We start from the raw sequence: 23143 nt of genomic DNA on the forward strand, positions 1-23143 counted from the left end.
ATTTGGTTTTATTAATACAATAATTTGATAAATTTGATAAATAGTTCTTTTAAGCCAAAATACAATAAATATTATTCTTAGCAATACTGATAATATCTGTTGTGGAATCTCACTTTATACAATAGCTTCTAAATCTTTTTTGTGTAAAAATCAATAATACATATGCTTACAATTTGTTTGAATATAAAAGTTCCTATTTTGTCTACAGCAAGATAAATAAGAATTAATAATATGTTTTGAAAAATGCAAAAAATGGACAATTTTATGAAAGTTATTACAAAAAAAAAATTTTTTAAATATTAAATGAGTCTTAGAATACTTTTATAAATATTCATAGCTATTGTGTCTATATAAATTTTTATTTTACTTTTTGTTTTATTAAAACATACTTACTTTCTAATAATACACATTAAAAATACTATGCAGGTGAGAAATGGGTTTTTTGTTAACGAAATGGGTTTTTTTGTGTCTATTTTACGTTAAATAATTTAAGTTTCGCAAATGTAGATTTTCACTTGACTTATTATTTAGTCAAGTGATATTCAATCAGATGATTTCATGACATTACAAACCGGTTTTGGGTGACGGATATTATGAAAATCATTCAAAATTTAGCATTATGCAAAAGTGAACAAATCCGCCGATATGAAAAACGAAATGTGTTAAATTTGTTTTATATTTGTGCTCATGTGTAATAAATGTCTAAAAAAGCACCATTTTATTCGATTTATGTCTTATTACAAAAAACAAAATTAAACAAAATGGTGCTTTTTTAGACATTTATTACACATGAGCACGAATTTAAAATAAATTTAACACATTTCATTTTTATAGGGAAAGCTTTCATAGTGTTGAACTTCAACAGAATTTGTTACAAGAAAATATTGTTTTTACTTTGTATCAGTTGAATTTCATCTAACTCGATATCTGAGCCAATACTTGTTAGATTAATAACCAAGATATTACATATATTGTTTGTCAGAAAGATCGATTTAATTTTTGAGAATAATATCTTTTATAAGCTTTTTTCAGAGATAAGTTAATTCGCAAATTTTTTTATGTCAATCAAACTTATTTATCACAAACTAATCATCATATTCGAAAAATAAACAACGTTAAATTTTATTCTAACGTGAAAATGAAAATTTATTAATAAGTTCCACATGATATCGGTCAATATATTATTTAATAGACGGAGACGTTTTTATGACTATATATATATTTTATGACTATATTTAATAAACCTTTGACAATAACTTTCATTTAATAGTGTTGACAATTAATAATTTAAAATATAAAGTCTTAGTGATGATATGATATATATTTACTACATATAAGCAATTTCACTAATTACTTTTTCAATTAGTATTACTCACTCTTTTAAATTGTTTACAAACAATAAAGTAAAATATTAGATTAAATTGTCCTTTGTGTGTAACATTGTGCTTAATAAATTTATTCACGTATAGAAGTTCTTATGCATTGTAACTTACCTTTAAATAGTAAAATGCAGTAAATTTATTCTTATAGTTTATCATTTACATTATGAAGATATATTTTATATCATTAATACAAAAGACCTCTCTTGTAAATGATATTTTACACATAATAATTGTTATAAATATGTCCGTTATCTCTTTTTATATTTAATCGTCATTTGTGATTTTTTGTTATTTAATGCATAATAATAAATATTTGAGATAGTAAACCAAAAATTCAGGTCATATATATGGATAATTAGGTGATTTCAATATCAGCACCACAATTTTTGTTCCATATAAAAATTCCAATTCGTTATAGCCATTACTAATTAAAATATCCTTTTATAGCGAATTTATAATTAAAAAAGTTCGTTATAATTTTTTAACTTTAAAATTTATTATAGTCATGATTAGTAAGGGTGAGCTGTAAACGAATAAAATTCAATTTATAATAGTTTATGTGCGTCAGTCGTCGATTTACGTCAGATGACGTCTACATTATCAACCCGATGCCTTAAGTGTTTGGCCAGCATTACTAGGTAGCCGTCATCTGACGGTCAGCTGACACAAATCGAACAGTTGTCACACAACCACACAACATATATTTACTATTTATATATATTTTTTATTAAATTCTTTATACATTAATATGTAATGCTAAAAAATGATCACTTTAGTTATCGTTTGAAAGTCAAATTGATATTTGAATACATAAAAATATTTGAGATGTAAATACGAGTATGATTCGAATCTCACGACATTCAAATATTTAAATCTTTTTTAGTGTGCAATAAAATTATTATTTACTTATTAATTTACATAATTCTTTGTTTTTAAATCTATCTGAAGCGCTTCTCCAAAGAAGCAAAGGTGATCATCTCTTAATTCTAACTGAAAATTTATACTGTTATTGTAATGAAAGACGATCAATCACTGGTGCACCTAGTAAAATTAAAATTCGTACTTAAATATTTATAAATATAATAAATTTTAATTTCAAACGGAAGCTCTATATTCTGAAACAAACAAGATTTCAGGGTAAAATGCTATAAAAGCATAAAATATTTAGCATTAACGTATTCTCTGATTATAAATTGTCAAATAAATAAAATATTAAAGATACAAATAATGTGTGCAAAAAAAGTTCGAAACTAGTAATACCTTTTATACATATAAAGCAATTAAGCTTTTTGGGGAAAGTATTTTGATCGAAATTTGAGACTTTCAAATAAATATTTTTCTTTGGTTACATTTCTCTGAATGTTTAGTATTTTAGACGTTATATAGTAGATTATTGCGCTACCCCCCTATAAATCATCTGATAAAAAAATTATTAGATTACAGGATGATTACCGGATAAAAATCGGACAGTGTTGTCCTGTAATTGTCCTGTAATCGTCCTGTAATTAGGCCACGCAAACTAATATTTTCGGTTCACGTAACATTAAAATTTAAAATTGACCCGGGGACCCGGGTTTTATTTTTTATTAATAACAAATTTTTATTATAAGTCACGTGACTGATTAGTTTATAATTAGATGAATTTAGGGGGTTTCGAAGATAATCGTTCCACTACATAAAGACATTTACGAATCTGTATGGAAACAAAGATCTCAATCATGGAAACTATTTAAACAAAGGAACGAACTCACTAAATCACATTTTATCAACTACCGTCGAGATCATACACACAATAATGACCCAGGACAAAAACAACGACAATTGAGACGCTCAGATTTTAGAGATCTTAATACAAATCAAGGATATCATTGTCCATTTAATGACTCAAGAAGAAATATCGACTCAAATACATTATGGATATACCTTACTTCATCCAACTTTTTACATAACCTTCCATGGCTATCAACGCTTGATAACGATCTATCGCAATTTCATTCTTATATGTTCAATAATATTTTATTTCTAATTTAAACCCACTGGGGATCTTAACAGTTTATAGCGATTACTGATATCACATACAGTGCCCTGCCAAAAGTGACCGACCACTTGCGAGGTATAAAAAATTTATAAAATCGTTACGAAAATTTAAACTTAATTTTCTCAAAAACTATTAAGTGAATTTTATAAAAAAATTGATTTATTCGAAAGGCAAAATTTGAAAGTTTAAGGCTCATTTATTAATATTTTGTGGGGTTACCCTTGCTCTTTAATACAGCCTTAATTCGGTTAGGCATACTATTAACAAGATTTTGGAGTTTATGAATTCTGATTTTACCCCACTCCTCCTGAAGTACAGACCAAAGTTCCTCCCGATTTTTTGGTAGTGGTTTGCGCGCCCGGACTTGTCTTTCCAACTCGTCCCATAAATTTTCAATGGGGTTCATATCCGGGCTCTGTGCAGGCCACGGTAGAGTTTCAATATCATTATCCCTTTTCCATTCCGTAGTAACCCTTGCTGTATGGATTGGAGCATTATCCTCCTGAAAAAGATACTCTTCTTCGTCACCTAAATCATCTATGAACCCAAGTAAATGATCGTCCAAAACATCTATATACGCTGCAGCATTAATTCTTCCTTCTAACCTAACTAAAGGGCCAAGCCCATTATACGTAAAACATCCCCACACCATTATACCATCTTGTCCTGACTTAAAAGTTGGAATAAGGCACCCTACATCATATTTTTCGTGAGGACTTCGCCAAACCCACCTTCTACCACTTCCTTTGAAAAGTTCAAACTTTGACTCATCGCTCCAAATTATGTTTTTCCACTCTTCCCCCCAATCCTTTCTCTCTTTAGCCCAGGAAAATCGTTTCTTTCTATTAGCCTCAGTTACAAAAGGTTTTCTGACTCCAGCTCGCCCAAAAAATCCCTGTTCATGAAGATAACGTTGAACAGTCCTTACACTTACTTTTACATCGGCAGTTTGTGTAAAATTATCATGTAGTTCTTTAATATTTGCTTGTCTATCCTTCTTAAGAGTTCTTAATAAACAACGCCCATTTCTTTCTGTTAGTATAGGTGGCCTACCTACCCGAGGTGGAGGCATCTCCAGTCCATCTTTTTTGTAAGCTTCAATAACGTCATGAATAGTCGTTTTGGGGTGGTTTAATTTCTCAACAATAGCTCGTTCGCTAATTCCACACTTCCAAGCACCAACAACCTCACCACGTTCAAAAATAGAGAGCTCTTTGCGTTTGTCAGTCATATTTATTTAGGAAGTAGCTTTTTGAAAATTGACAATAATTACATTTTGAAGAAAATGTTTTGGGAGAGGTGGGAAAAAAAATTTGGCGCAATTTTATTAGTCCGTTACGTAAATAAACAAAAAACAAAATTGGTAATGATCGGCAAAATTATCGCAAAATCGCAAGTGGTCGGTCATTTTTGGCAGGCCACTGTACATATTATTTTCTTTTGTTTTTTTTTTTAGATTTACTTATTTTATTGGCCTCTTTTCTTTATCAGTAGCGTAGTTTTACTGTTAGAGTAGTTCTCCTCGGAGGGTGAGGTCTTTTCATCTTCGTGATGAAGGGATGCATGACCATCGCACCTCTGATAGATTGATATTTCACTACTTGTAGTTGTTTATTCCTATCATGTATTTTTCTCTGGTTACTCCTCTCTTTGAAATAAAATAAATAAATAAGATAATCGTTCCAGTTTGTTACTAAAAATGCCTATAACATGTACGAATAAGTTACAACTCTGTAACTTTAAAAGATTGGGAAGGTTTACCAGTTGAAAAAGAGACAAAAATAAAGGATTTTTTTAATGATATATCAATTTTATGTTTGTCATCTAATTTCTGGGAAGCAGATTTTAAAGTAAAATTTAGTTCAAGCGTAGATCTACAAAATAATACACGTGTGAAAACTACGCAAATTTACACCACTCGCGATGAAGTTCTGGAAAATCTGGCCACTGATCCCCTTTTGTTGTGGAAAAAAATATTAAAATAGATAAATACGTGTCGATCAAACCGATTTGGGATTAGCCCAAATAGTCAAAAAAGGACCATGATTTGCAATACCTGAACGGGTAAATACATAGTAAATCAGTAAATAGATATATAATCTGGTAAATTTTTTTTTGAGGAATATTAATTTTTTTTTTTCTTACTTACAAAACAACTTAATAAAAAAATTTTTTAAAATCGTTTTATACAGAGCAGAAGTCAAGCATTTTTAAATATGAATTCACAAGGTCAGTTTTCTGATTCAGAAAGCAACCAAAACCTTCTTATTTCTACTGCTTTCAATCCACAAGACACTCCTGTTTCATTTCATGAAAGGCAAGAAAGTTCAATTGCTCTGAGCGAGATGCAGCCTCCTGACTCTCAGCCTCAACCAACAGTTACCAACACATATGTACAACCCGATTCTTCCGCAAATCTTAGAACTCAACCCGTTCATCCTACTGATTTTTTCTTTCGACCACCAAATGATTATTATCATTATCATGTTATTTGTAAGGAAATCTCAAACGATATCGTTGCATACTTATTAAATAAATCATTTTATTGGGCATCCCTATAGGATCATGTTATTTAATTTCCGCTCAATATTGCTAACGCATTACGTCATTTACCAAATATCATTTACATTAGTTTAGCTTAATACTGTACAGCAATTTGAAAAACTGTTACTTAAACTATATTAGTATTATCTATTGAATACAAATGTACAATTATTGAAAATTGATCCGTTTCCTTTAAAAATATCCTGTAAAGTTTCAGTTTCATTTATTGTCAATTTGTTGGATTTGTTAGAAAATGGAATTCGGCTTTCTTGATTGATTTCAGCTAATTTTATTAATAGAAATCAATAAAATAAAATAAAATAAAACAAACTATTAATAAATTACCTTTAAAAATTTCGCGTGCACTAGTAAAAGTTGATTTAAGTTCAATTGGTGTTAATGCTTGCTTATCTGGCATTGAAAAATGTGGCAAAGGTTCTAAAACATCTAAAATTCCATATTGTATAATTAGTATATTGAAAATCAATTTAAAAATTAAAATTAAAACTCACCTGAGCCTTCCATTTGATCATTATCTATAAGAACGTTCATTAAGTTGTTTAAACTAACATTCTGCATTTTTTCTTTAGTTCTTTCATAGCTAGTAAATCCTGAATTTGATTTATGCCGGGTAATTGCCATAACTTCATTGTCACTAGTACCAAGTTCTTTCAATATTCCTACTAAACTTTTTCGGGCGCTATGGTTGCTGATCTTTCGATTGCCAATATCAATACCACATTCTATTACAATTTCATGTAAAAAATTTTTTAATCGCTTTTCACCAACATGAAACTTTTGAAACCAACGATTATAAATAATATAATCTATAAATAAATAAATAAGTTAACTAATAAATGTCATATTACTGAAAAAAATAGCATAAAATGATAAAGTACATTGAACTCACCATCTTCAGACACATATTCTCTTAAATAGAATTCTTTATCGGCATTACCTGGTCTTTTAGAAAAATATTTGTTATAAGTTTCCATTGTCATTGGATGATATGGAATTCTTAATTTTTCATCATTTAATGAGCCATTAATACCCCTTTGATTTGTTTTACTTCGAGGAATATTTACATCAAAACCCTGACCATCAGCTCTAAACTTAAAATGAGAATATTGTAATGAATAGTGCTCACCACCTCTAAGAGCTAAGAATAATGCATTTAAAAAAAAGACTTTTTTTAACAATCCAGTGGGTGTGTCAATGTTTAATACTGGTGAATACAGTATTTTTTTACATTCTTCAACAGAAAGACCATCAGCTCCTTGAACATTGGCCTTTCCTTGTTCTGCTACATGTTTCATTTTGCCATCTAATACATCATATAATATTGGAAATTGTTTTCTTGAAGTAAAATCCATTGGAGATAGTGATGATAAATCATTTAAATGTCGGTTTAATGCATGTATAGCACTGAGGATAGATCTAGCCTTGTATTCTTCACCAGAATTAGTCTTCATAACTGTTACGAAACTACAGATTTGACTTTCTAATTCCTTTCTATCAGTAATATCTATGCTTTTACCAGTAAATCCAGCTTTTTCACGAAAGTTTTCAAATTGGTGAACCCAATTTGCTGTGGATTTATCTGTATTTACTACTCTTGACTTCTTTTTGAAAAAATTTATTTCGTCTTCTGTAGGTAAATAAAACTTGAATAGAAAATATTGTATTAGCAAATTAATATAACAATATTTTGGTAATAATAACAACATACTTTATCATTATTTATTTTATTTTTGTTAGTTTTTTCCTTCATTATTAAAATAAATAATAGAATAGGTTGAAAGAAAAAAATGTGTAAAGAAAAAGTAGGGTATTTAAAAAGTGTATATAAAAAAGAATGTGTAAAAGAAAAAACGCGTAAAGAAAAAATGTGTACAAATGAGTGGATTTAAAAGAAAGTTTAAATAAACTTTTAAACGCGTAAAGAAAAAGACGCGTAAAAATTGAAATTTAAAAGAAAGTTTAAATAAACTTTTAAAACATGATCTTGGTGGTCTGCCACAATAAAATCATTATTAGGTAAGAAGTATTCAATATTACCATTTTGACCATCAACATTATATGATTGGCCATTGTGCCACTACGTGGCACAATAACGGCCAATCATTTAACATCGACGGTCATAAATCTTCATATTGAATACTTCTTACCCAATAACTATATAAAAAGAACGTAACGTTCAATCTAATGAAAATGAAGGTATTTTCTATTATCAGCAACAATATAATAACCAACTTTATCAAGTATCATACGAAATTGTTTCTCCCCTCTTGGTCAATAATTGTTTGAATAAAAATTTTCTTGGGATTGAATTTCAACAAAATATGGAACAAGAACATATAGTATTAACTTTTGGTCAAAAAGAATATCTTGAATGTCATTTAAAGAAATATTTAAGTCAATATTTATTAGGCTAAGCAATTTACTTTTTATGTATAAAGAAATGTGCTTTTTATTTGTTTATCTTTATTTATTTTTTTTTGATAAAAAATATTATAGGGTTATAGGGTTATATATGATATTCAATGTGACTTTTTTTATTATTTATTTTTTACAAAATGTATTAATGTAAGAATTATTTGATTCATTATTTTTATTTGAGTTAACATTATTAATATCATTAAAGTTATTGACAGTAGTAGTATTTACATTTTTTGAAAATGAACAAATTTTCAAATTTTACAAATTTTACTAAAACTTTGCGCAGTATCGTCGTATCGCAGAAAAATTTTGACAAATTTTAGTAAGGGGAATTTCTTGGAAAATTTGCAGCAGTTTTGGAAAGGTCATATGACCATGTAAATCAGAAGATCAGTACTAATTTTATTTATCGATTACCCGGGTGTATCCGATCTTAGTATAGTATGGATTTTGTAAAATAGTACAATTTTTGTTAGTACGTATGATTTTAAATCGTACGTACTACTTTGATTGTTAAATATAGAAAAATTGTACGTATGTAGTGAAAAAAAAAATCATACATACGTATATAAATCATACTTTTTTATCAGCCTACCAGCCTCGTCATACACCTTTTTGATGGCGCTCGCTCCTTCTTTAAAATATGAAAATAAAAATTTAAATAAACATAATTATGTGTTGTTTCACTCGTTTGTACGTAATAAAAAAATTTAAATCATACTATTAATACATACCTATTATTATATATTGTGATAAGTATATATGTACCATAAAAAATCATACATACAAAGTAAAAATTCCACAAACATACTAACTTACAAAATTGTACTATACAAATATTATATACTCGTCCGATTATCACTCTAGTTAAATGAATAAAGTACGAATAACATTAATTTATTAATTTTTTTTTAACATTGTATTTAAAAATTTTGTGAAAAATAGATATTTATTTAATGAAATTAACTTTATTTCAATTATTTCTAATTTTATAATTACTTTAGCTAAATGAAATAGATCAAATGGTCAAGAACGTTTATGATTTCTAGATACTTAAACTTAATACAGCCGCATACAATTAATATAATTATTTATAACAATAAATACTAACGTCAGTTACATTTGACAAAGAAATTTAACTCGAACTCGTAGCTTAACGATCGACAATAAAATTTAGGTATTACCTAAACGGTTATATTTCCCACAACACTGTTTGTATATATATTAATACTATCAATGTTGTAAGTACGGTACCATCCTATTTATTTAAAAAACGCACCTGCAACTTTAGTTATACAGTATAAACTTAAACAAATCGTAATATACATGTACTGTACATGTAATCTATTGTTAATTTATTTTATTTACTTGAAATTTTTTTTTAAATCATAAATTTTTGGAAAATAAATTTCATTTCACATTTTTTTTTTACTTTTTTACTTACAAAAGGATCATATTCTAACGGTTCATCAAATTCTTCTAAATCAACAATATCTTCAGATAAAAGTAGACATAATTATATATATATTTTTATAATAATAATAATAGTGAAGAAAAATTAATAAAGTGGAGAAAGAAAAAACTTTTTCGATCAACAAACTCATTATATATAAAAAAATTTGATGATAAATTATTGTGAAAATGTGATCAAAACGTAAAATAAATGATCGCCATTAATTATTCGCTATGTTATGATTTTAAATCGTACCTATACATAATTGATCGTACCCATAAATAATTGACCATACCTTTACCTTTCAAATAATATCGTACCTTAATTAAATACTATATACTCTAAAATTTTAACTGAATAATTATTAAAAGCAATTTAATTGTTTTAGCTGAATTATTAAATCGATTTTCATCTTTGTTACTGCTATATTTATTATTTTTTCAAACAATAACGGATTATTTAAGGAAGTTGGTGATATATTACATCTTTTATATATTTCTTTTTAAGAATAGTTTTTCATTCAAAGTATGCCGTTTTCGATATTCATTCAAACGAATACTGTGTTACAGACAGACGCCAAAAATTAAAATAGTAACGTTACATTAAGGTCAGCCATACTTTGATCAAATACCAAAAAAAAAAAGAGTGAGAAATCTTGCTTAGAATAAATAAAATTTCCAATTTCATAAAGTCAATAATAATGTTTATGTTTAACCTTACTATTTGAGTAAAAACTATAAACAAAAAATGTCTCTAAAACGATGTTTTTCTAAAATCATGAAGACCAATGTAAAAAAGTATCAAAAATTTTTCAATTACTGTACCTACAGTATTAACAGATATATTATAAAAAGCCAACCGATAAATGATAATTTAATAATTACATTATAAATCATAAATTGATAAACTTGGTAAGTGATAAAAAATTTCGGACAAATCTCTCATGAAATTTTTATAAATTCCATGAAATTCCTTGGAATATAGCAAAGTAAAAGGATTTGTATTATTAGAAAAGCTGGAATAAAAAAAAAGGTAAAACTGCGGCTGAGGATTTTCACCGTTGGATTATCATTTTTCTTAACTATTTTGATGAATTTCCTTAAACATATGATAGATTATTATATCATACCAATATTTAATTAATAAAATTTTGAAAAAAAAATCTTATTAATTTTATTCCTTTACATACTGTATATTTTTTTTATATTTTTTTGGAAGTGAACTTGTTTTTATTATATGCGTGTTTGACATCGTATATTGGTTTATAATGAATTTTAGAACAAAATTATAGACTTATTATAAAAATGTATTGGTGAAATTAAACGTTTAATGCTAATAAAGTTTATTTAGAAATGATTTCTTAATCTAGATAATGCCCGATTTTTTTTTTGAATATTTAGTATCGAATGCTTGTTGCGATTTAGGAGACGATAGAAAAAATAAACAATGATTTAACTCCACGATTACGCGAACTATTAATGTGCTGAGATATAAATAATACAAATGGTAATCTTTGTTCTCTTATTTATTATGCTTTGTTACTGACGATTCAATACTATGGCACAAAGTAAACTGATGGAACAGAGTTTTATTAAATATATTTATAACATAAACCAATGATTTGTTTAAAAATATAATAAATAAAATAAAGATAGAAAGAAACCACAATAATCTACTAACAAATTTCCTATTTTATTTTAATAAGTATTGACTTAAATATTGTTTCAACCAACCTTCGAGATTTTCTTTTTGTTCAAAAGTGAACGCTAATTTCTCATCCACATTCTGTTGAAACTCAAAACCAAGAAAATTTTTATTCAAACAATTATTAATCAATAAAGGAGAAACGATTTCACATGATACCTGATAAAACCTGGCGTCATGTAGTTGTTGATAGTAGAAAATACATTCATTTTCGTTAGATTTAACGTTATTTTCTTTTAATGATTTGTTTAATAAATAAGCAACAGTATCGTAACAGATTTCTTTGCAATTAATATAATAATGACAAAATTCGTTTGGAGGACTATAGAAAAAGGTAGTAGGATGAAAAGGTGCAGTTGAAAGTGTAGTTTGTAACGTTTGAGTTACGTGCTGAGGATGAATATCCTGAACCGCGGTAGTCACGTGACAAACGTTTGCATTCTTCTGTAGCGGAGAAATGGTAAGGACGTTGTTATATTGAGGATTAGGATAGATATTGGTAAATGAAGGCGGAAGGTTCTCCGAGTTAGAAGGTTGACCTGGATTCATATTAGGATGTGGTAAATGAGGGTGTTTGAATTATATTGGATACTAATTTTTGAAAATTTTTTTTTTAAAAAAAAAATAAATAAATAAATAAAATAAATATAAAGATTTAGAGTTGAATTTTTGAATTAAAAAGTTATTTGGAATTTTTTTTTTGATATTTAATAATTAAAGAGTTTATTTAATTTTTTTTTTTATCTGGAATCAAAAACGACGAAAACAAAAATCGCATCCAACGCACCTCATTTTATACCTACAGAAAATCGAAAAGTAACGTGATAATGTTAACGATGACACGACAACGTATGCTTAATATAGAAATTCGGTTAAATTATTTCGTACCGAAAATCATTTTGGGTTAAATCTTTTCATGTGGGTTAAATCATTTTCATGAAATCATTTCGATTTTGGGTTATTTCACTGAAAATCATTTTGGGTTAAATCATTTTCATTTCGATTTTGGGTTATTTCACCGAAAATCATTTCACCGAATTTCAATTTTTTTACTGTAAATTTGATAATCCATAATTTATTAATTTAATATTTATCACCGTTTTCAAAATGATGTACGCAGTTAAATTTGAATAAAAAAAGAAGAAAACCGAAAACTGGACGAAAACTGGACGAAATATGGACAAAAAACGGATGAAAACTGGGCGAATGTTGGTATTCGAATATACAATCACAAATAAACTGCGTACACCATTTTGAAAATGGTCGATAATAGTTTTTTATTGTGAAAATAACATAGCAGAATTTTATTAATATGAATCGTTTTTTACCACTCATATAAATAAAGTGAGATGACAAAATTCTCTAATAAAGAAGACCATTATTGGGCTTTCTTCGAGGAATAGCTCACAATATTTCATTTTAATTAATTTATATAATTTATTCATTTTATGTATTAAAAGCATTAAGCATAAGTTTTTATTTGTTTTCATTTATAGAATTTCTATAATACAGTATATATAAGTATTTTGATTATAAGCAAAGCATTAAATATTATGAAATTATATGTTAAGTATAGAAAACAGCTAAATAAATAACATTTTACAATAAAACTTATTTATAATGATCTATTTTTTTTTGTATTTTTATTACAGAGAAATAATCCTGTCGGTGAAAGTAAACAACTGTAGGTGAAATGACTCCGTCGGTGAAATGACTGTCGGTATTCGGTAAGTTGATTGTCGATTAGATGATTTTCGGTGAAATAAATGCGTCCCACCCGTAACACGACTAACACGTCGTATCATTAGTTATACATTTTATCATATAAATTATCAAATACAATAAGAAATTTTGCAACATAAAGGCGATTAAAAAGTATTGAAAAGCATTATAAATAAATGGTTTAGAAGGTATAATATATCCCTGTACATAATTTATGATTGAAAAAAAAATTTTGAAGTTAAACCGTCAAAATACAAACTTTTAATTTTAGATTTTAAATAATCATATTTTTTTTAAACATGTAAATTAAAGAAACATTTTTTTCTTCTTTTGCGCAAAGATTTTTTATTACGTACTTTATGGATTTTTAATTTTTTCTTTTGATTAAGAAATTTAAATACATTTTAAATATAGAAGGTTAGTACAGTAGATCAACTAAGCTAACTATATTATAATCCACGAATGAATATAAAAATAGAGACTCTAATTAATAAATTATATAATCGAATAAATAAAAGATAATATATATTGAATAAATTGAAATAAGTAATAAATAAAATAAACATTCATCTTCAAGTTTTGCTAACATTAACTATTTTAATCGAAGAAAAAATTTTTAATTTCTAAATCCGCAGGAAGGCGATAAAAAATTTTTGAAGAAGAAAGGATAGCGATATATAATCTACTATTGACTTGACAAATTGGGAGTCTATTGAATAACTAATATAGTCAAGAACTATGAAGCGGCATAGTTCAACTGACCAATTGAACACAAAAGCTTATCTGTGTCACTTTCATACTGCAAATGATTAACTTTTTTATTTTTATTTTATTTTATTTTTAAGATATAGACTCGACTGGGGTCGAACGCTAAATAGGAATAAACATGGTCTAAAAGATCAATAAATTCTAAGCTAGTGATTTACCCAACCTCTCAGGAGAAGCCTGAAGGGGTCGTCTTGCCCATTATTCTATAGAACAATCAAGCATAACCTGGAGTCTAAAACGGACTATCAATTTTTCAAAACCAGTAAAAAAAGAACGAGAAAATAAAAAAAAGGAAAAACTAAAAATACAAGGGAAAGGAACAAAACGTAACAAAAGGTAAGTTCAAGTATATCACTGGAATCCGTATTTTTCTTTTGTCATAAAGACACCACACGTAAATACTGTCAGGTGTGGAATGGTGCATTATTTGAAGGTCCGGTGTTGTTGTACTCAATCAAGTGAGTTAATCATGTGACGGCGTAGGCGGGAATTCCACAACGGAAGGTCCTTCACTAGCCGAGAAGTAAGTAATGTCGCTCATGGTAGTGTACGAATCATTGTCCGGGGGAGGTGTACGCCGGAAATAGAGGTTCGAATCATTAAAGATTTGTTGATCCTTCTTTTTGATGTGGTAAGAAACGTTAGGAGGTGATTGTATACAATTCATCATGACGAATTTGGCATGATGTTGGCGGTATAGCTCAACCGCTTTGGAATAACCGTAATTGTATTGGGGGATCGAACTGACATTATAGTGTCGTCTAATATTATAATCAAACAGGTTAATATTATACGTATCGTAATAATATGTACGCTGGTCTCCAACAAAACCAGCAGGTAGAGGAGGTAATTGTTTCTTGAGACGGTTGCGTTTTTTAGTGCGACGGATCCAATTTTTGATCCTTTGACATGCGCGTATTTGATTATAGTGCCTAAGACCGTTAGGCGAATTTTTGAAAGCGTCAGAAAGTTGTGTAGGTGCACGTCCTATGTAACGATCCGGGAGATGGTGGATGGTTTTAAAAACCATCTGTCCAGGGGAGTTAGGAAGTAAACGAGGTAGGATAGTCTGGTTGGAGTGGTTACGTCTGAGTGTAGACGTAATTAATCTATTCCATCGTGCCTGCTGTTGAGGTGAACGAACCGCATCGAAACGTAACGTGCGGTATTGTTTGTAATATGGTTGAACCGTTTTGTTATCAATGCTAGGTAAATTTAAATCAACTGAGCGAAATCGTTTAAATTGAACGACATAGCTAAGGCCGAGGCGATTAGAATGAATTTCTTTGTGGTTCTTTTTATTCTTGTGATGTCGGTTTACCGTACGGTTAAACTGTTCAGCGTAGAACCTAGGCTCTACTGGATGACGGGTAGTAGTATGCGAGACCTGTCGGATCTGTTTGGGATGAGCTCCGCAACGCCAACGATTATTTGATTGTACGAAGGCAGGGGGGTGGATACATAGTGAGCCCACATTCTCACCAGGTGCAAAATATAGCGTGCCGCAAGGGAAATAAAAACCCAGGTAGATCACGTGGGGGCCGCAGCTGAACCGGATAAATGTTTTAGTTTTTCTATCGTTATTATCAGTCGATTCTAATCGATATCGTAGTGCTAGGAGTTTTTCTTTTAATAAATGGCGTAAACGGTTAAAGTATTTGTTCACAGCATCCTTGTGAAATTGTCTATTTAAAGAAAAGACAAATGTGAGGTAGATTCCTAAAATGTAATTTAAATTTGGTTTGTTAGATGTAGATCGAAATGTATGACGATGATTTTTTGATAATTCAATATCATTGGTGTAAATCAGGTATTTGTCAATTTCCGTAAGAGGAAGATCGGCTTTTTCAGACAGCCGAAGAAGGTAATATCGTCCTTTTCTAGTATTGTACAAAGTTCCACTGCCACGAGTGTCACATGACAGGTAGGGCGAAAGCTTGGAAATTCTCATGGAAATGTTAAAAAATTTTGTAATAGGTTTGTAAAGACGTAAAATAGCCTGTGAAACAGGCGGAGGGGTAGTAGAGTCGGGTGAAGAGTCCATAGGCCGAGCTTGAGAAGGCTTTGTGAGTTTATGTCAGAGGAAGAGTGGTACTTCATAAAAAGACCGGTAAAAAAAAATTTGTTCCAACTTTTAACACGCAGGACAACAGGGCAAGGAAAATGGACAAGTGACTCGAGAAAAGTAAATAATAAGGTAATAATAAAGTGAGTGTGAAAGTGTGGTAAGGTGGGAAAACTCTAACGAGACTAGACGGAGACAAACGTTTTTGTAAAATTTAAAAAAATTAACGCACGACGTTGTCAAAAAATTTATTCCTGAATTTTGTGGGAAAGAGTTTTTTCAAGTCGCAAATGATTAACTATTTTTAATAAGTACCGAAATTTTAATAAAAAGGTTAATCACGTGTTTATTTAACGCTCCCTGGTGATACCCGTAATAACCCGTTTATTTCATGGGGAGTTGGGGTTTTTTTCCCTGAAAGAGAAAAAATTTATAAATAATATGTATGATAAGTTATAATTAACTACGAAAATAATTTTTTTCTTTTAAAAAAAAAAAAGACCAAACTTCCACATTTTATATTAATACATATTTTTTAAATATAATATTGGTTCAATCTAAAGTCAATGTCTTCATTTCTGTTTGCATAAGCATTTATATATTAATTCAATATCTTGTAAGGTAAATAAAATAATCATGCTTTTTGAAGCGTGAATCTTCGAAGAGTCCAAATCATATGTGATGCATTCATACGTTATCTTGTTTCTTGTCCTCTGAAGATTTTCATTAACTCAAATTATTTCGTGTAAATTATAACTTTAATTTGTTACTACAAGTATTGGAGATCCTAAATTCCACGAAACTTTGAATATTAGTTGATATTGGATATATTGGATATAAACCGAACGTTCCCTTTCTGCAAAATAAATAAATAAATAAATCTTACTTCGCTCTTTTTTTAAGAATAAATATTTTTGGCAATAATTTCTTACATTAGATTATCGTCTGCAATATACAATTTAGACTTTACTGACCTAAAAAAATTAAATTATAATCACTTGATGTCATGATATAAAATTATTAGTACGAAAAATCAAATTATTATTATTATTATTATTATTTTTGAGCGACCGTACTAATTTGTATTACCGTACTGTACTGTACTAATACACTCAGCATTCCGATAAGTTCGTACTAAAGACTCCGTTTTACTTGACTTTCCATATTAAATTTATTATACACGAACTTATAAACTCATATGAATAAAAAGATGTATATAAAGGTAAATACGTCATGATTAGGTAATTAAAAGCTACAATATAACCATACGTATTGATATTGTTGAGTAATTGATTTAATTGATTGCAGATATTGATATCATTTATACTTTTTCTATGATCATTGTACAACAAAAAAAAATAATATTTATACAGTTCTTTTCTTTTTTTTTAATACATGTCTCTCCTCCATCTCTTTCATACTTTTTTTATAAATACTTTCTTTTCAAATAGATATCTAACAAATACCTTTTTTTCACACGCAAATAAATACCTTTTTTTTTACGCGCAAGTGAATACCTTTTTTTCACGCGTAAGTAAATATCTTTTTTTCACGCGCAAGAGAAATACCTTTTGTTTCACGCGCAAATAAATACTTTTTTTCACGCGCAAGTAAATACCTTTTTTTTCACGCGCAAATAAATACAATAAATACCTTTTTTTTCACGCGCAAGTAAATACCTTTTTTTCACGCGTAAGTAAATACCTTTTTTTTCACGCGCAAATAAATACCTTTTTTTCACGCACAAGTAATTTTTTTCACGCGCAAGTAAATACTAAGATGGAAAAAAAAGATAAATCAACATCAAGAACTGTATTTACTGTCTTTGGACAACATATGGGTAATGAGTTTCATAAACTTGTTTGTAAGTGAAAAACCATTCTAAATACTCCCGTCAGTTTAGACGTTTTGTGGTTCTTGCCAAATTTGGTACCTACTGTATTTACGATACTGCAATTTTATTACTGTTATCATTCTTCCTTTAGTTACGCATCGCGCTCCGAAAAACACCTTTATTCACGCTCTAGCTTCTGGTTCCGTTTCTTCTCATTCTCCTGCGGATCCCTCTTCTACTACTAGAGCTCCTTCGATAGGGGACAAGCTAACACTAAACAAGGCTAGGTCATATCATTAAGTGGTAAGTATAATTATAATAGTTCGCCGGATGGACGTATGTGTAGGTGTAACACAGCAGGGTTCACTGAAAGTCTTCCGGATGGTGAACTGTCATAATTGACATAGGGGTTTATGTGCTCGTAGTACGTACCATTTGCTACAGGCTAGTAGCCATCTGCTTTGGTGCACGAAGTCGTAGCTACAATGATGCCATATAGGTGATCCCCAAGCTGATCCATATGGAAGGGAAGGCCAGGTTCCCGTTGGAAATGACACATATCTCCTATGCCATGTCACTTACTTAGTAATTGTTATTGAATACTATATGAGTCCATTTACCATAGATCCTATGATGGCCACATGGGTGTCCTGGGGTTCCCTGCTTAGGCATAATTAACAGGGTGGTAAACCTCATATGGTATGAGGTGATAGTGACTAAAAAATTTTGTAAATTTTGTAGGGCATGTATCAATTCATTTTTTCTTTAAAATAGGTGTCTTAACGTTGGCGCCAGGTGAAATTCTTACTTCTTATGCAATTATGGTTATTAATCAGGGTAATTCTGAAGGGCAGTTGAAGATGTGAACTGGAATATAGATTTTTACTCCCATAGACAAATAGAACTTTTCAATTATAGAGTTTTTCTTCTCTTTTTAGTTTTATTTTTGGGTTTTTTTTCTTTTTATTTTTGTTGTTTTCTTTTTTCCTTTTAATTATAGATTTTACTATTTTTTCTTTTCCGTTTCTCATTCTGTTTGAGGTTACATTTAATATCGACTTAAATATGTAGCTTTTTATTTAAATAAAAAATAAGATAATGATATCTTTATAATTAATTGGATTTGAAAATGTATATGAGCGTATGAAGATATAATGCTATATAGTGCGTATATATGATAATAAAGTACACAGACATAATTGTATTAATGTAAAAAATATATAAACAATGGCTATCATCAAGATATGACTAAAATATATTTATTCTTTATTTTAGAATTTAAGCTGTATGTAATAACTCTATTCATATAAGAAAAAAAAATTATTTCGTAAATGTAGAAATATATTTCATGAAAAAATTTTCAATAATTCAGGTTTGAATACTCTATATCGTTCTTTTTCTTCTTTTAAAATAAACATTCCATTAAACTAGTTAAACAATATTCTTGAATATACCAACTTGTAGTATAAATAGATATGGTAATAATTAAAGCCTTAAATTCTTTGATTAAATATACACAAAAATCCATAATGTATCTGAAGAATTGTTAATCATGGCTGATTCAAATGATGTGACTTGTATAAAGTGAATAAGTGAATAAGTGAAACGAAAAAATTTGAAAAGATATAATAAAGCAACAAGGATTTTAAATTAAATCATTTTATTAAATGAATAATATAAGTATTTAAAAATATGAATACTTACTAACTCATTTAAAAAATGTTTTCTGATAGTATATTGAAAATACACTTATTTGAACCCAATTTGTACGATATATGATGCTATTTCCTTTACATGTGTAAACTAAGAATGTGTTTATAGATTTAAAAATTTAACCAGGTGATATTATTATTATGAAATAATCTTTTGTAGATTAAATGAAAAAATATCCTCAAAAGTGTAGTAATGTCAGTTGTATTTACTAATATTGAAAAATCATATTACTTTCGTACTTTTCGTTAAAAAAAAAGAAAATTTAATTATTTTTTGTTTTATTAATTGTAATCATAATTATATATCAACATTATGGTTATTAGTTCTATTTTTATTAATAAAAAATTTATTTTTTATTTTTATTTTTTTCTAATTGAAAAAAAAATTTACTTTGTTAATTTGATTGTTAAATTGGATCTGTCCACATGATCGCTTTTCATAATAATTCCGCAGCTGATTTTTATTTATTAAAAAAATTTACCTATCACACTAATTAGAAACCGTAATAAATACCTGTTTTGTTGTTATTAGAAATTTTCGATTCTCCCTAGTAAAATCCTGGTGCCTAAAATTTTGAGAGGATTTTTTTTTTTCATCATGTGGGAAAATCCAAAAAACTGAAAAATATTGTTTTTAAAAAAAAGAAATTTCGTCTGATAATTTTTTTTTAAAAAAACAATGACGATTCCTAAAAGACAATGATAAGAAGAATTCATTGTCACGATTAAATTATTATTATAGCTTAATAAATTTTTATATTATATTTTTTTTATTACATTTACTTTAGTTTCATTTCGTATCTACGCCAATCATTTATGCAGCCTAATAAGCCAAATGAAAACCTAAAAAACTGTAGCACCAGGGCGCAGACACATGATATTAGACGATCCACTTTTTTATGCAGGGTATGGTCAATACTTTTTTTTATAGATATCAAGAGTTCACGTTTAAAGGAGAGTTAGGACTATAAAATGTAAAGTATATGAAATGTGATTTATTTTGAACTTGTCATTTCAATAAAATCATGACATTCGAATTTATAATAAATATATTATCGCCGTTTTCAATTTAGTGCGACCCCTAATTGTGTAACCAGATGTAAATCTAATTTGATTTCCCCGATTTCCTCTATTTTTTTTCAATTGCTTCTAATAAAAGTTTTTTGTTAAATTCATTTCTTGTAAATTTCCCAAGATTTCATAAACTTTTTATGACAAACTATACACTTGCAAAGTTATAAGTATGATATTTACCAGGTAAGAGTTGGGTTTCAAATTATGAAGTTTTACAGATTTCCTTCGATTTTCTTTTTATGCAAAAAGTTGTCTTAAAAGTTATACTTTCGAATAAAAATATTACTTTTATTTAATTATATAAAGTTAAACAAATGCTAATTAAGTATTTTTTTCATTTATATTTTAATAGGTTTAAGTTTTATTGAACAAACTATATATTTCACATAATTTATGCTTTAATTAGTATTATGTATATTTAAATGGTTATAACTATGTATAGTCATGTCAGATTAGGATAATTTTAAAGTATTAGGACAAGCTTTGTTTGTTCTTTCAGAATATTAAAAATTATTTTAATTGAATCACAGGAAACATAGTTATTAATTTTTAAAATTGTACTTTTTTTCTTTTTTTTTTTCGTTCGAAATTAATCACGTGATACAGTTAATTTTATTGGCCATCAATAATTTCTCACTGTATGATCGCGTCATAACAATAATTTTATTGGCTTTTAATGTTGATCATCACGTGAAAAATCTGAAAACCCGATTTCCTATAACATGATGAAAATTAGGGGGTCGCACTAAATTGAAAACAGCGATAATTCAATAATATTGGATTTATCAAGTAATTAGCAAAAAATCTATGTTACAACCTAATAAAGGCCATGTGATTTAAATATCTTCGTTTATTGCAAGTTGATGATAAATTAACTTGTAAACAATCTATAATTTAATAAGTAAACTTACAAGATTTGTAATATTAATCAATGAAAACTAATAAATACGATGAATAATACATAATTAATAAAAAAAAGCAGTAATTTATATGATGTAATAACAGTTTAGTAAAATTCCAGAAAGAAAAAATCAAAAAAATAAAATAAAAAATAACAAAAAATGCTTATGCCTTTTTCCAATTTATTCCAATTTTTAATTTTAAATATGATATGTTATTGCTCGTGGTGATTGTCACACCTCACATCATGTTTTTTAAATCCTATTCATCATGAATCTCCAGTGCAATAAATGGAAAAATATGAAATGAGAAAAGTTTACAGAAAAAATGATAAAAATTATAAGTTTTATTATGCAATTTATGAGAACTTGAGAATCTTAATGAAACTGCTTTTTAATAATTACTTGAGAAGCCAATTTATAGGGAATTCTATAAAATGGTTACATTATTTTGAATGAGATACTCAATTTTTCTGAATTTGTGGCAGATTTCAACAATAAATCAGTTATTCTATTAATAATATGAAATTGAATTCCATTTTTTTTTTTGAAATGAATAATCTTGCCAAATTTCTCATGTTGGTAGGTTTACAAATGGTCTATTATAATGAGTCAGGTATTGTGAATGGATTTTGTAATAAATTACTATCAGTTAAAAATTCTTTTTAGAAAACATTTATTGGCAAATAAAACAGAGGAGTTTTTTTATCCAATGAGAATATTTAATTCAACAATAACTAAAATAAATAATACAAAATAATAGAAAGAATAGAAAATACTGCCAGCACATGTTTGCTTTGTTAAAATTTAATAACCTGTTAGTGTTATATAAATAAAATTCCTGATTTATTTTTTAATAATGCCAATAGATCATTATTTATTTTTCGGAAATTTTTCTAAATTTTTTTCTAATAATAACATTGATTTGTAATTATAGACACAATTAGGCAATATATATAAACTATAAAAGCTTTAAAAGCTTACCATCCAAACTTTCATATTGTTTGAGTTTGCACTAATCATTTGATTTGTAATCATGGACATGATTAAACAAGATATATAAAGGCTTAAAGGCTTACATAATTGCTTAATAACCTATACTTTTATAAAAAAGAACCAAAAAAACTGATTTCTAAATATCTTCATCTTCAACTTATTCAAAATTTTCAAGAAATCAACTTCTGTCAAATGATGTTTGTTCACGGAATTCATGAACCATATATTAGATATAACAGTAAGTTCTAAACTTGCAATCTATAGTAATTTTCATTTAGGTCTCAAGCCAACTTCAACTTAGCTCTCATCATGTACAGTACTTGGAATCTTGAACAAACTGGTCGTATAGAGAATTTTTGGAGCAGAACCATAACACCATAGTTGCCATATTCCAATTCAAATTGAGATGATCTTGATATTTCCTGGTCCTGCAATTTTTGATGGAGGCACAAAAGTTAAGCCAAGGTTTTGCTGAGTTGGAAAAAAAGGTGCATTTTTTTATTTTATAGAGAG

The 23143-nt window shown here is 28.0% G+C and overlaps 3 protein-coding genes across 3 annotated transcripts; 2 read left to right on the top strand and 1 right to left on the bottom strand.

Annotated features, from left to right (window-relative positions):
* Window positions 1-5636: 5636 nt before the first annotated feature.
* On the top strand, window positions 5637-5981 carry OCT59_017073 (uncharacterized protein; the record flags this gene model as incomplete). Its single annotated transcript, XM_025325677.1, has 1 exon — window positions 5637-5981. One exon carries the CDS (start codon window positions 5637-5639, stop codon window positions 5979-5981), a length of 345 nt encoding a protein of 114 aa, XP_025180074.1.
* A 5567-nt stretch (window positions 5982-11548) lies between these two features.
* Window positions 11549-12109, bottom strand: OCT59_017074 (uncharacterized protein; the record flags this gene model as incomplete). The annotated part of the gene is made up of 1 exon (XM_025310674.1): window positions 11549-12109. The coding sequence occupies one exon, from the start codon at window positions 12107-12109 to the stop codon at window positions 11549-11551; it is 561 nt and encodes a 186-aa protein (XP_025180075.1).
* Window positions 12110-17894: 5785 nt separating this feature from the next.
* Window positions 17895-18249, top strand: OCT59_017075 (uncharacterized protein; the record flags this gene model as incomplete). The annotated part of the gene is made up of 2 exons (XM_025331927.2): window positions 17895-17979; window positions 18101-18249. The coding sequence occupies 2 exons, from the start codon at window positions 17895-17897 to the stop codon at window positions 18247-18249; spliced, it is 234 nt and encodes a 77-aa protein (XP_025180077.2).
* Between the last annotated feature and the right edge of the window lie 4894 nt (window positions 18250-23143).

This window comes from Rhizophagus irregularis, chromosome 25 (genome assembly GCF_026210795.1).
Source record: "Rhizophagus irregularis chromosome 25, complete sequence".
Taxonomy (NCBI): Eukaryota; Fungi; Glomeromycota; class Glomeromycetes; order Glomerales; family Glomeraceae; genus Rhizophagus; species Rhizophagus irregularis.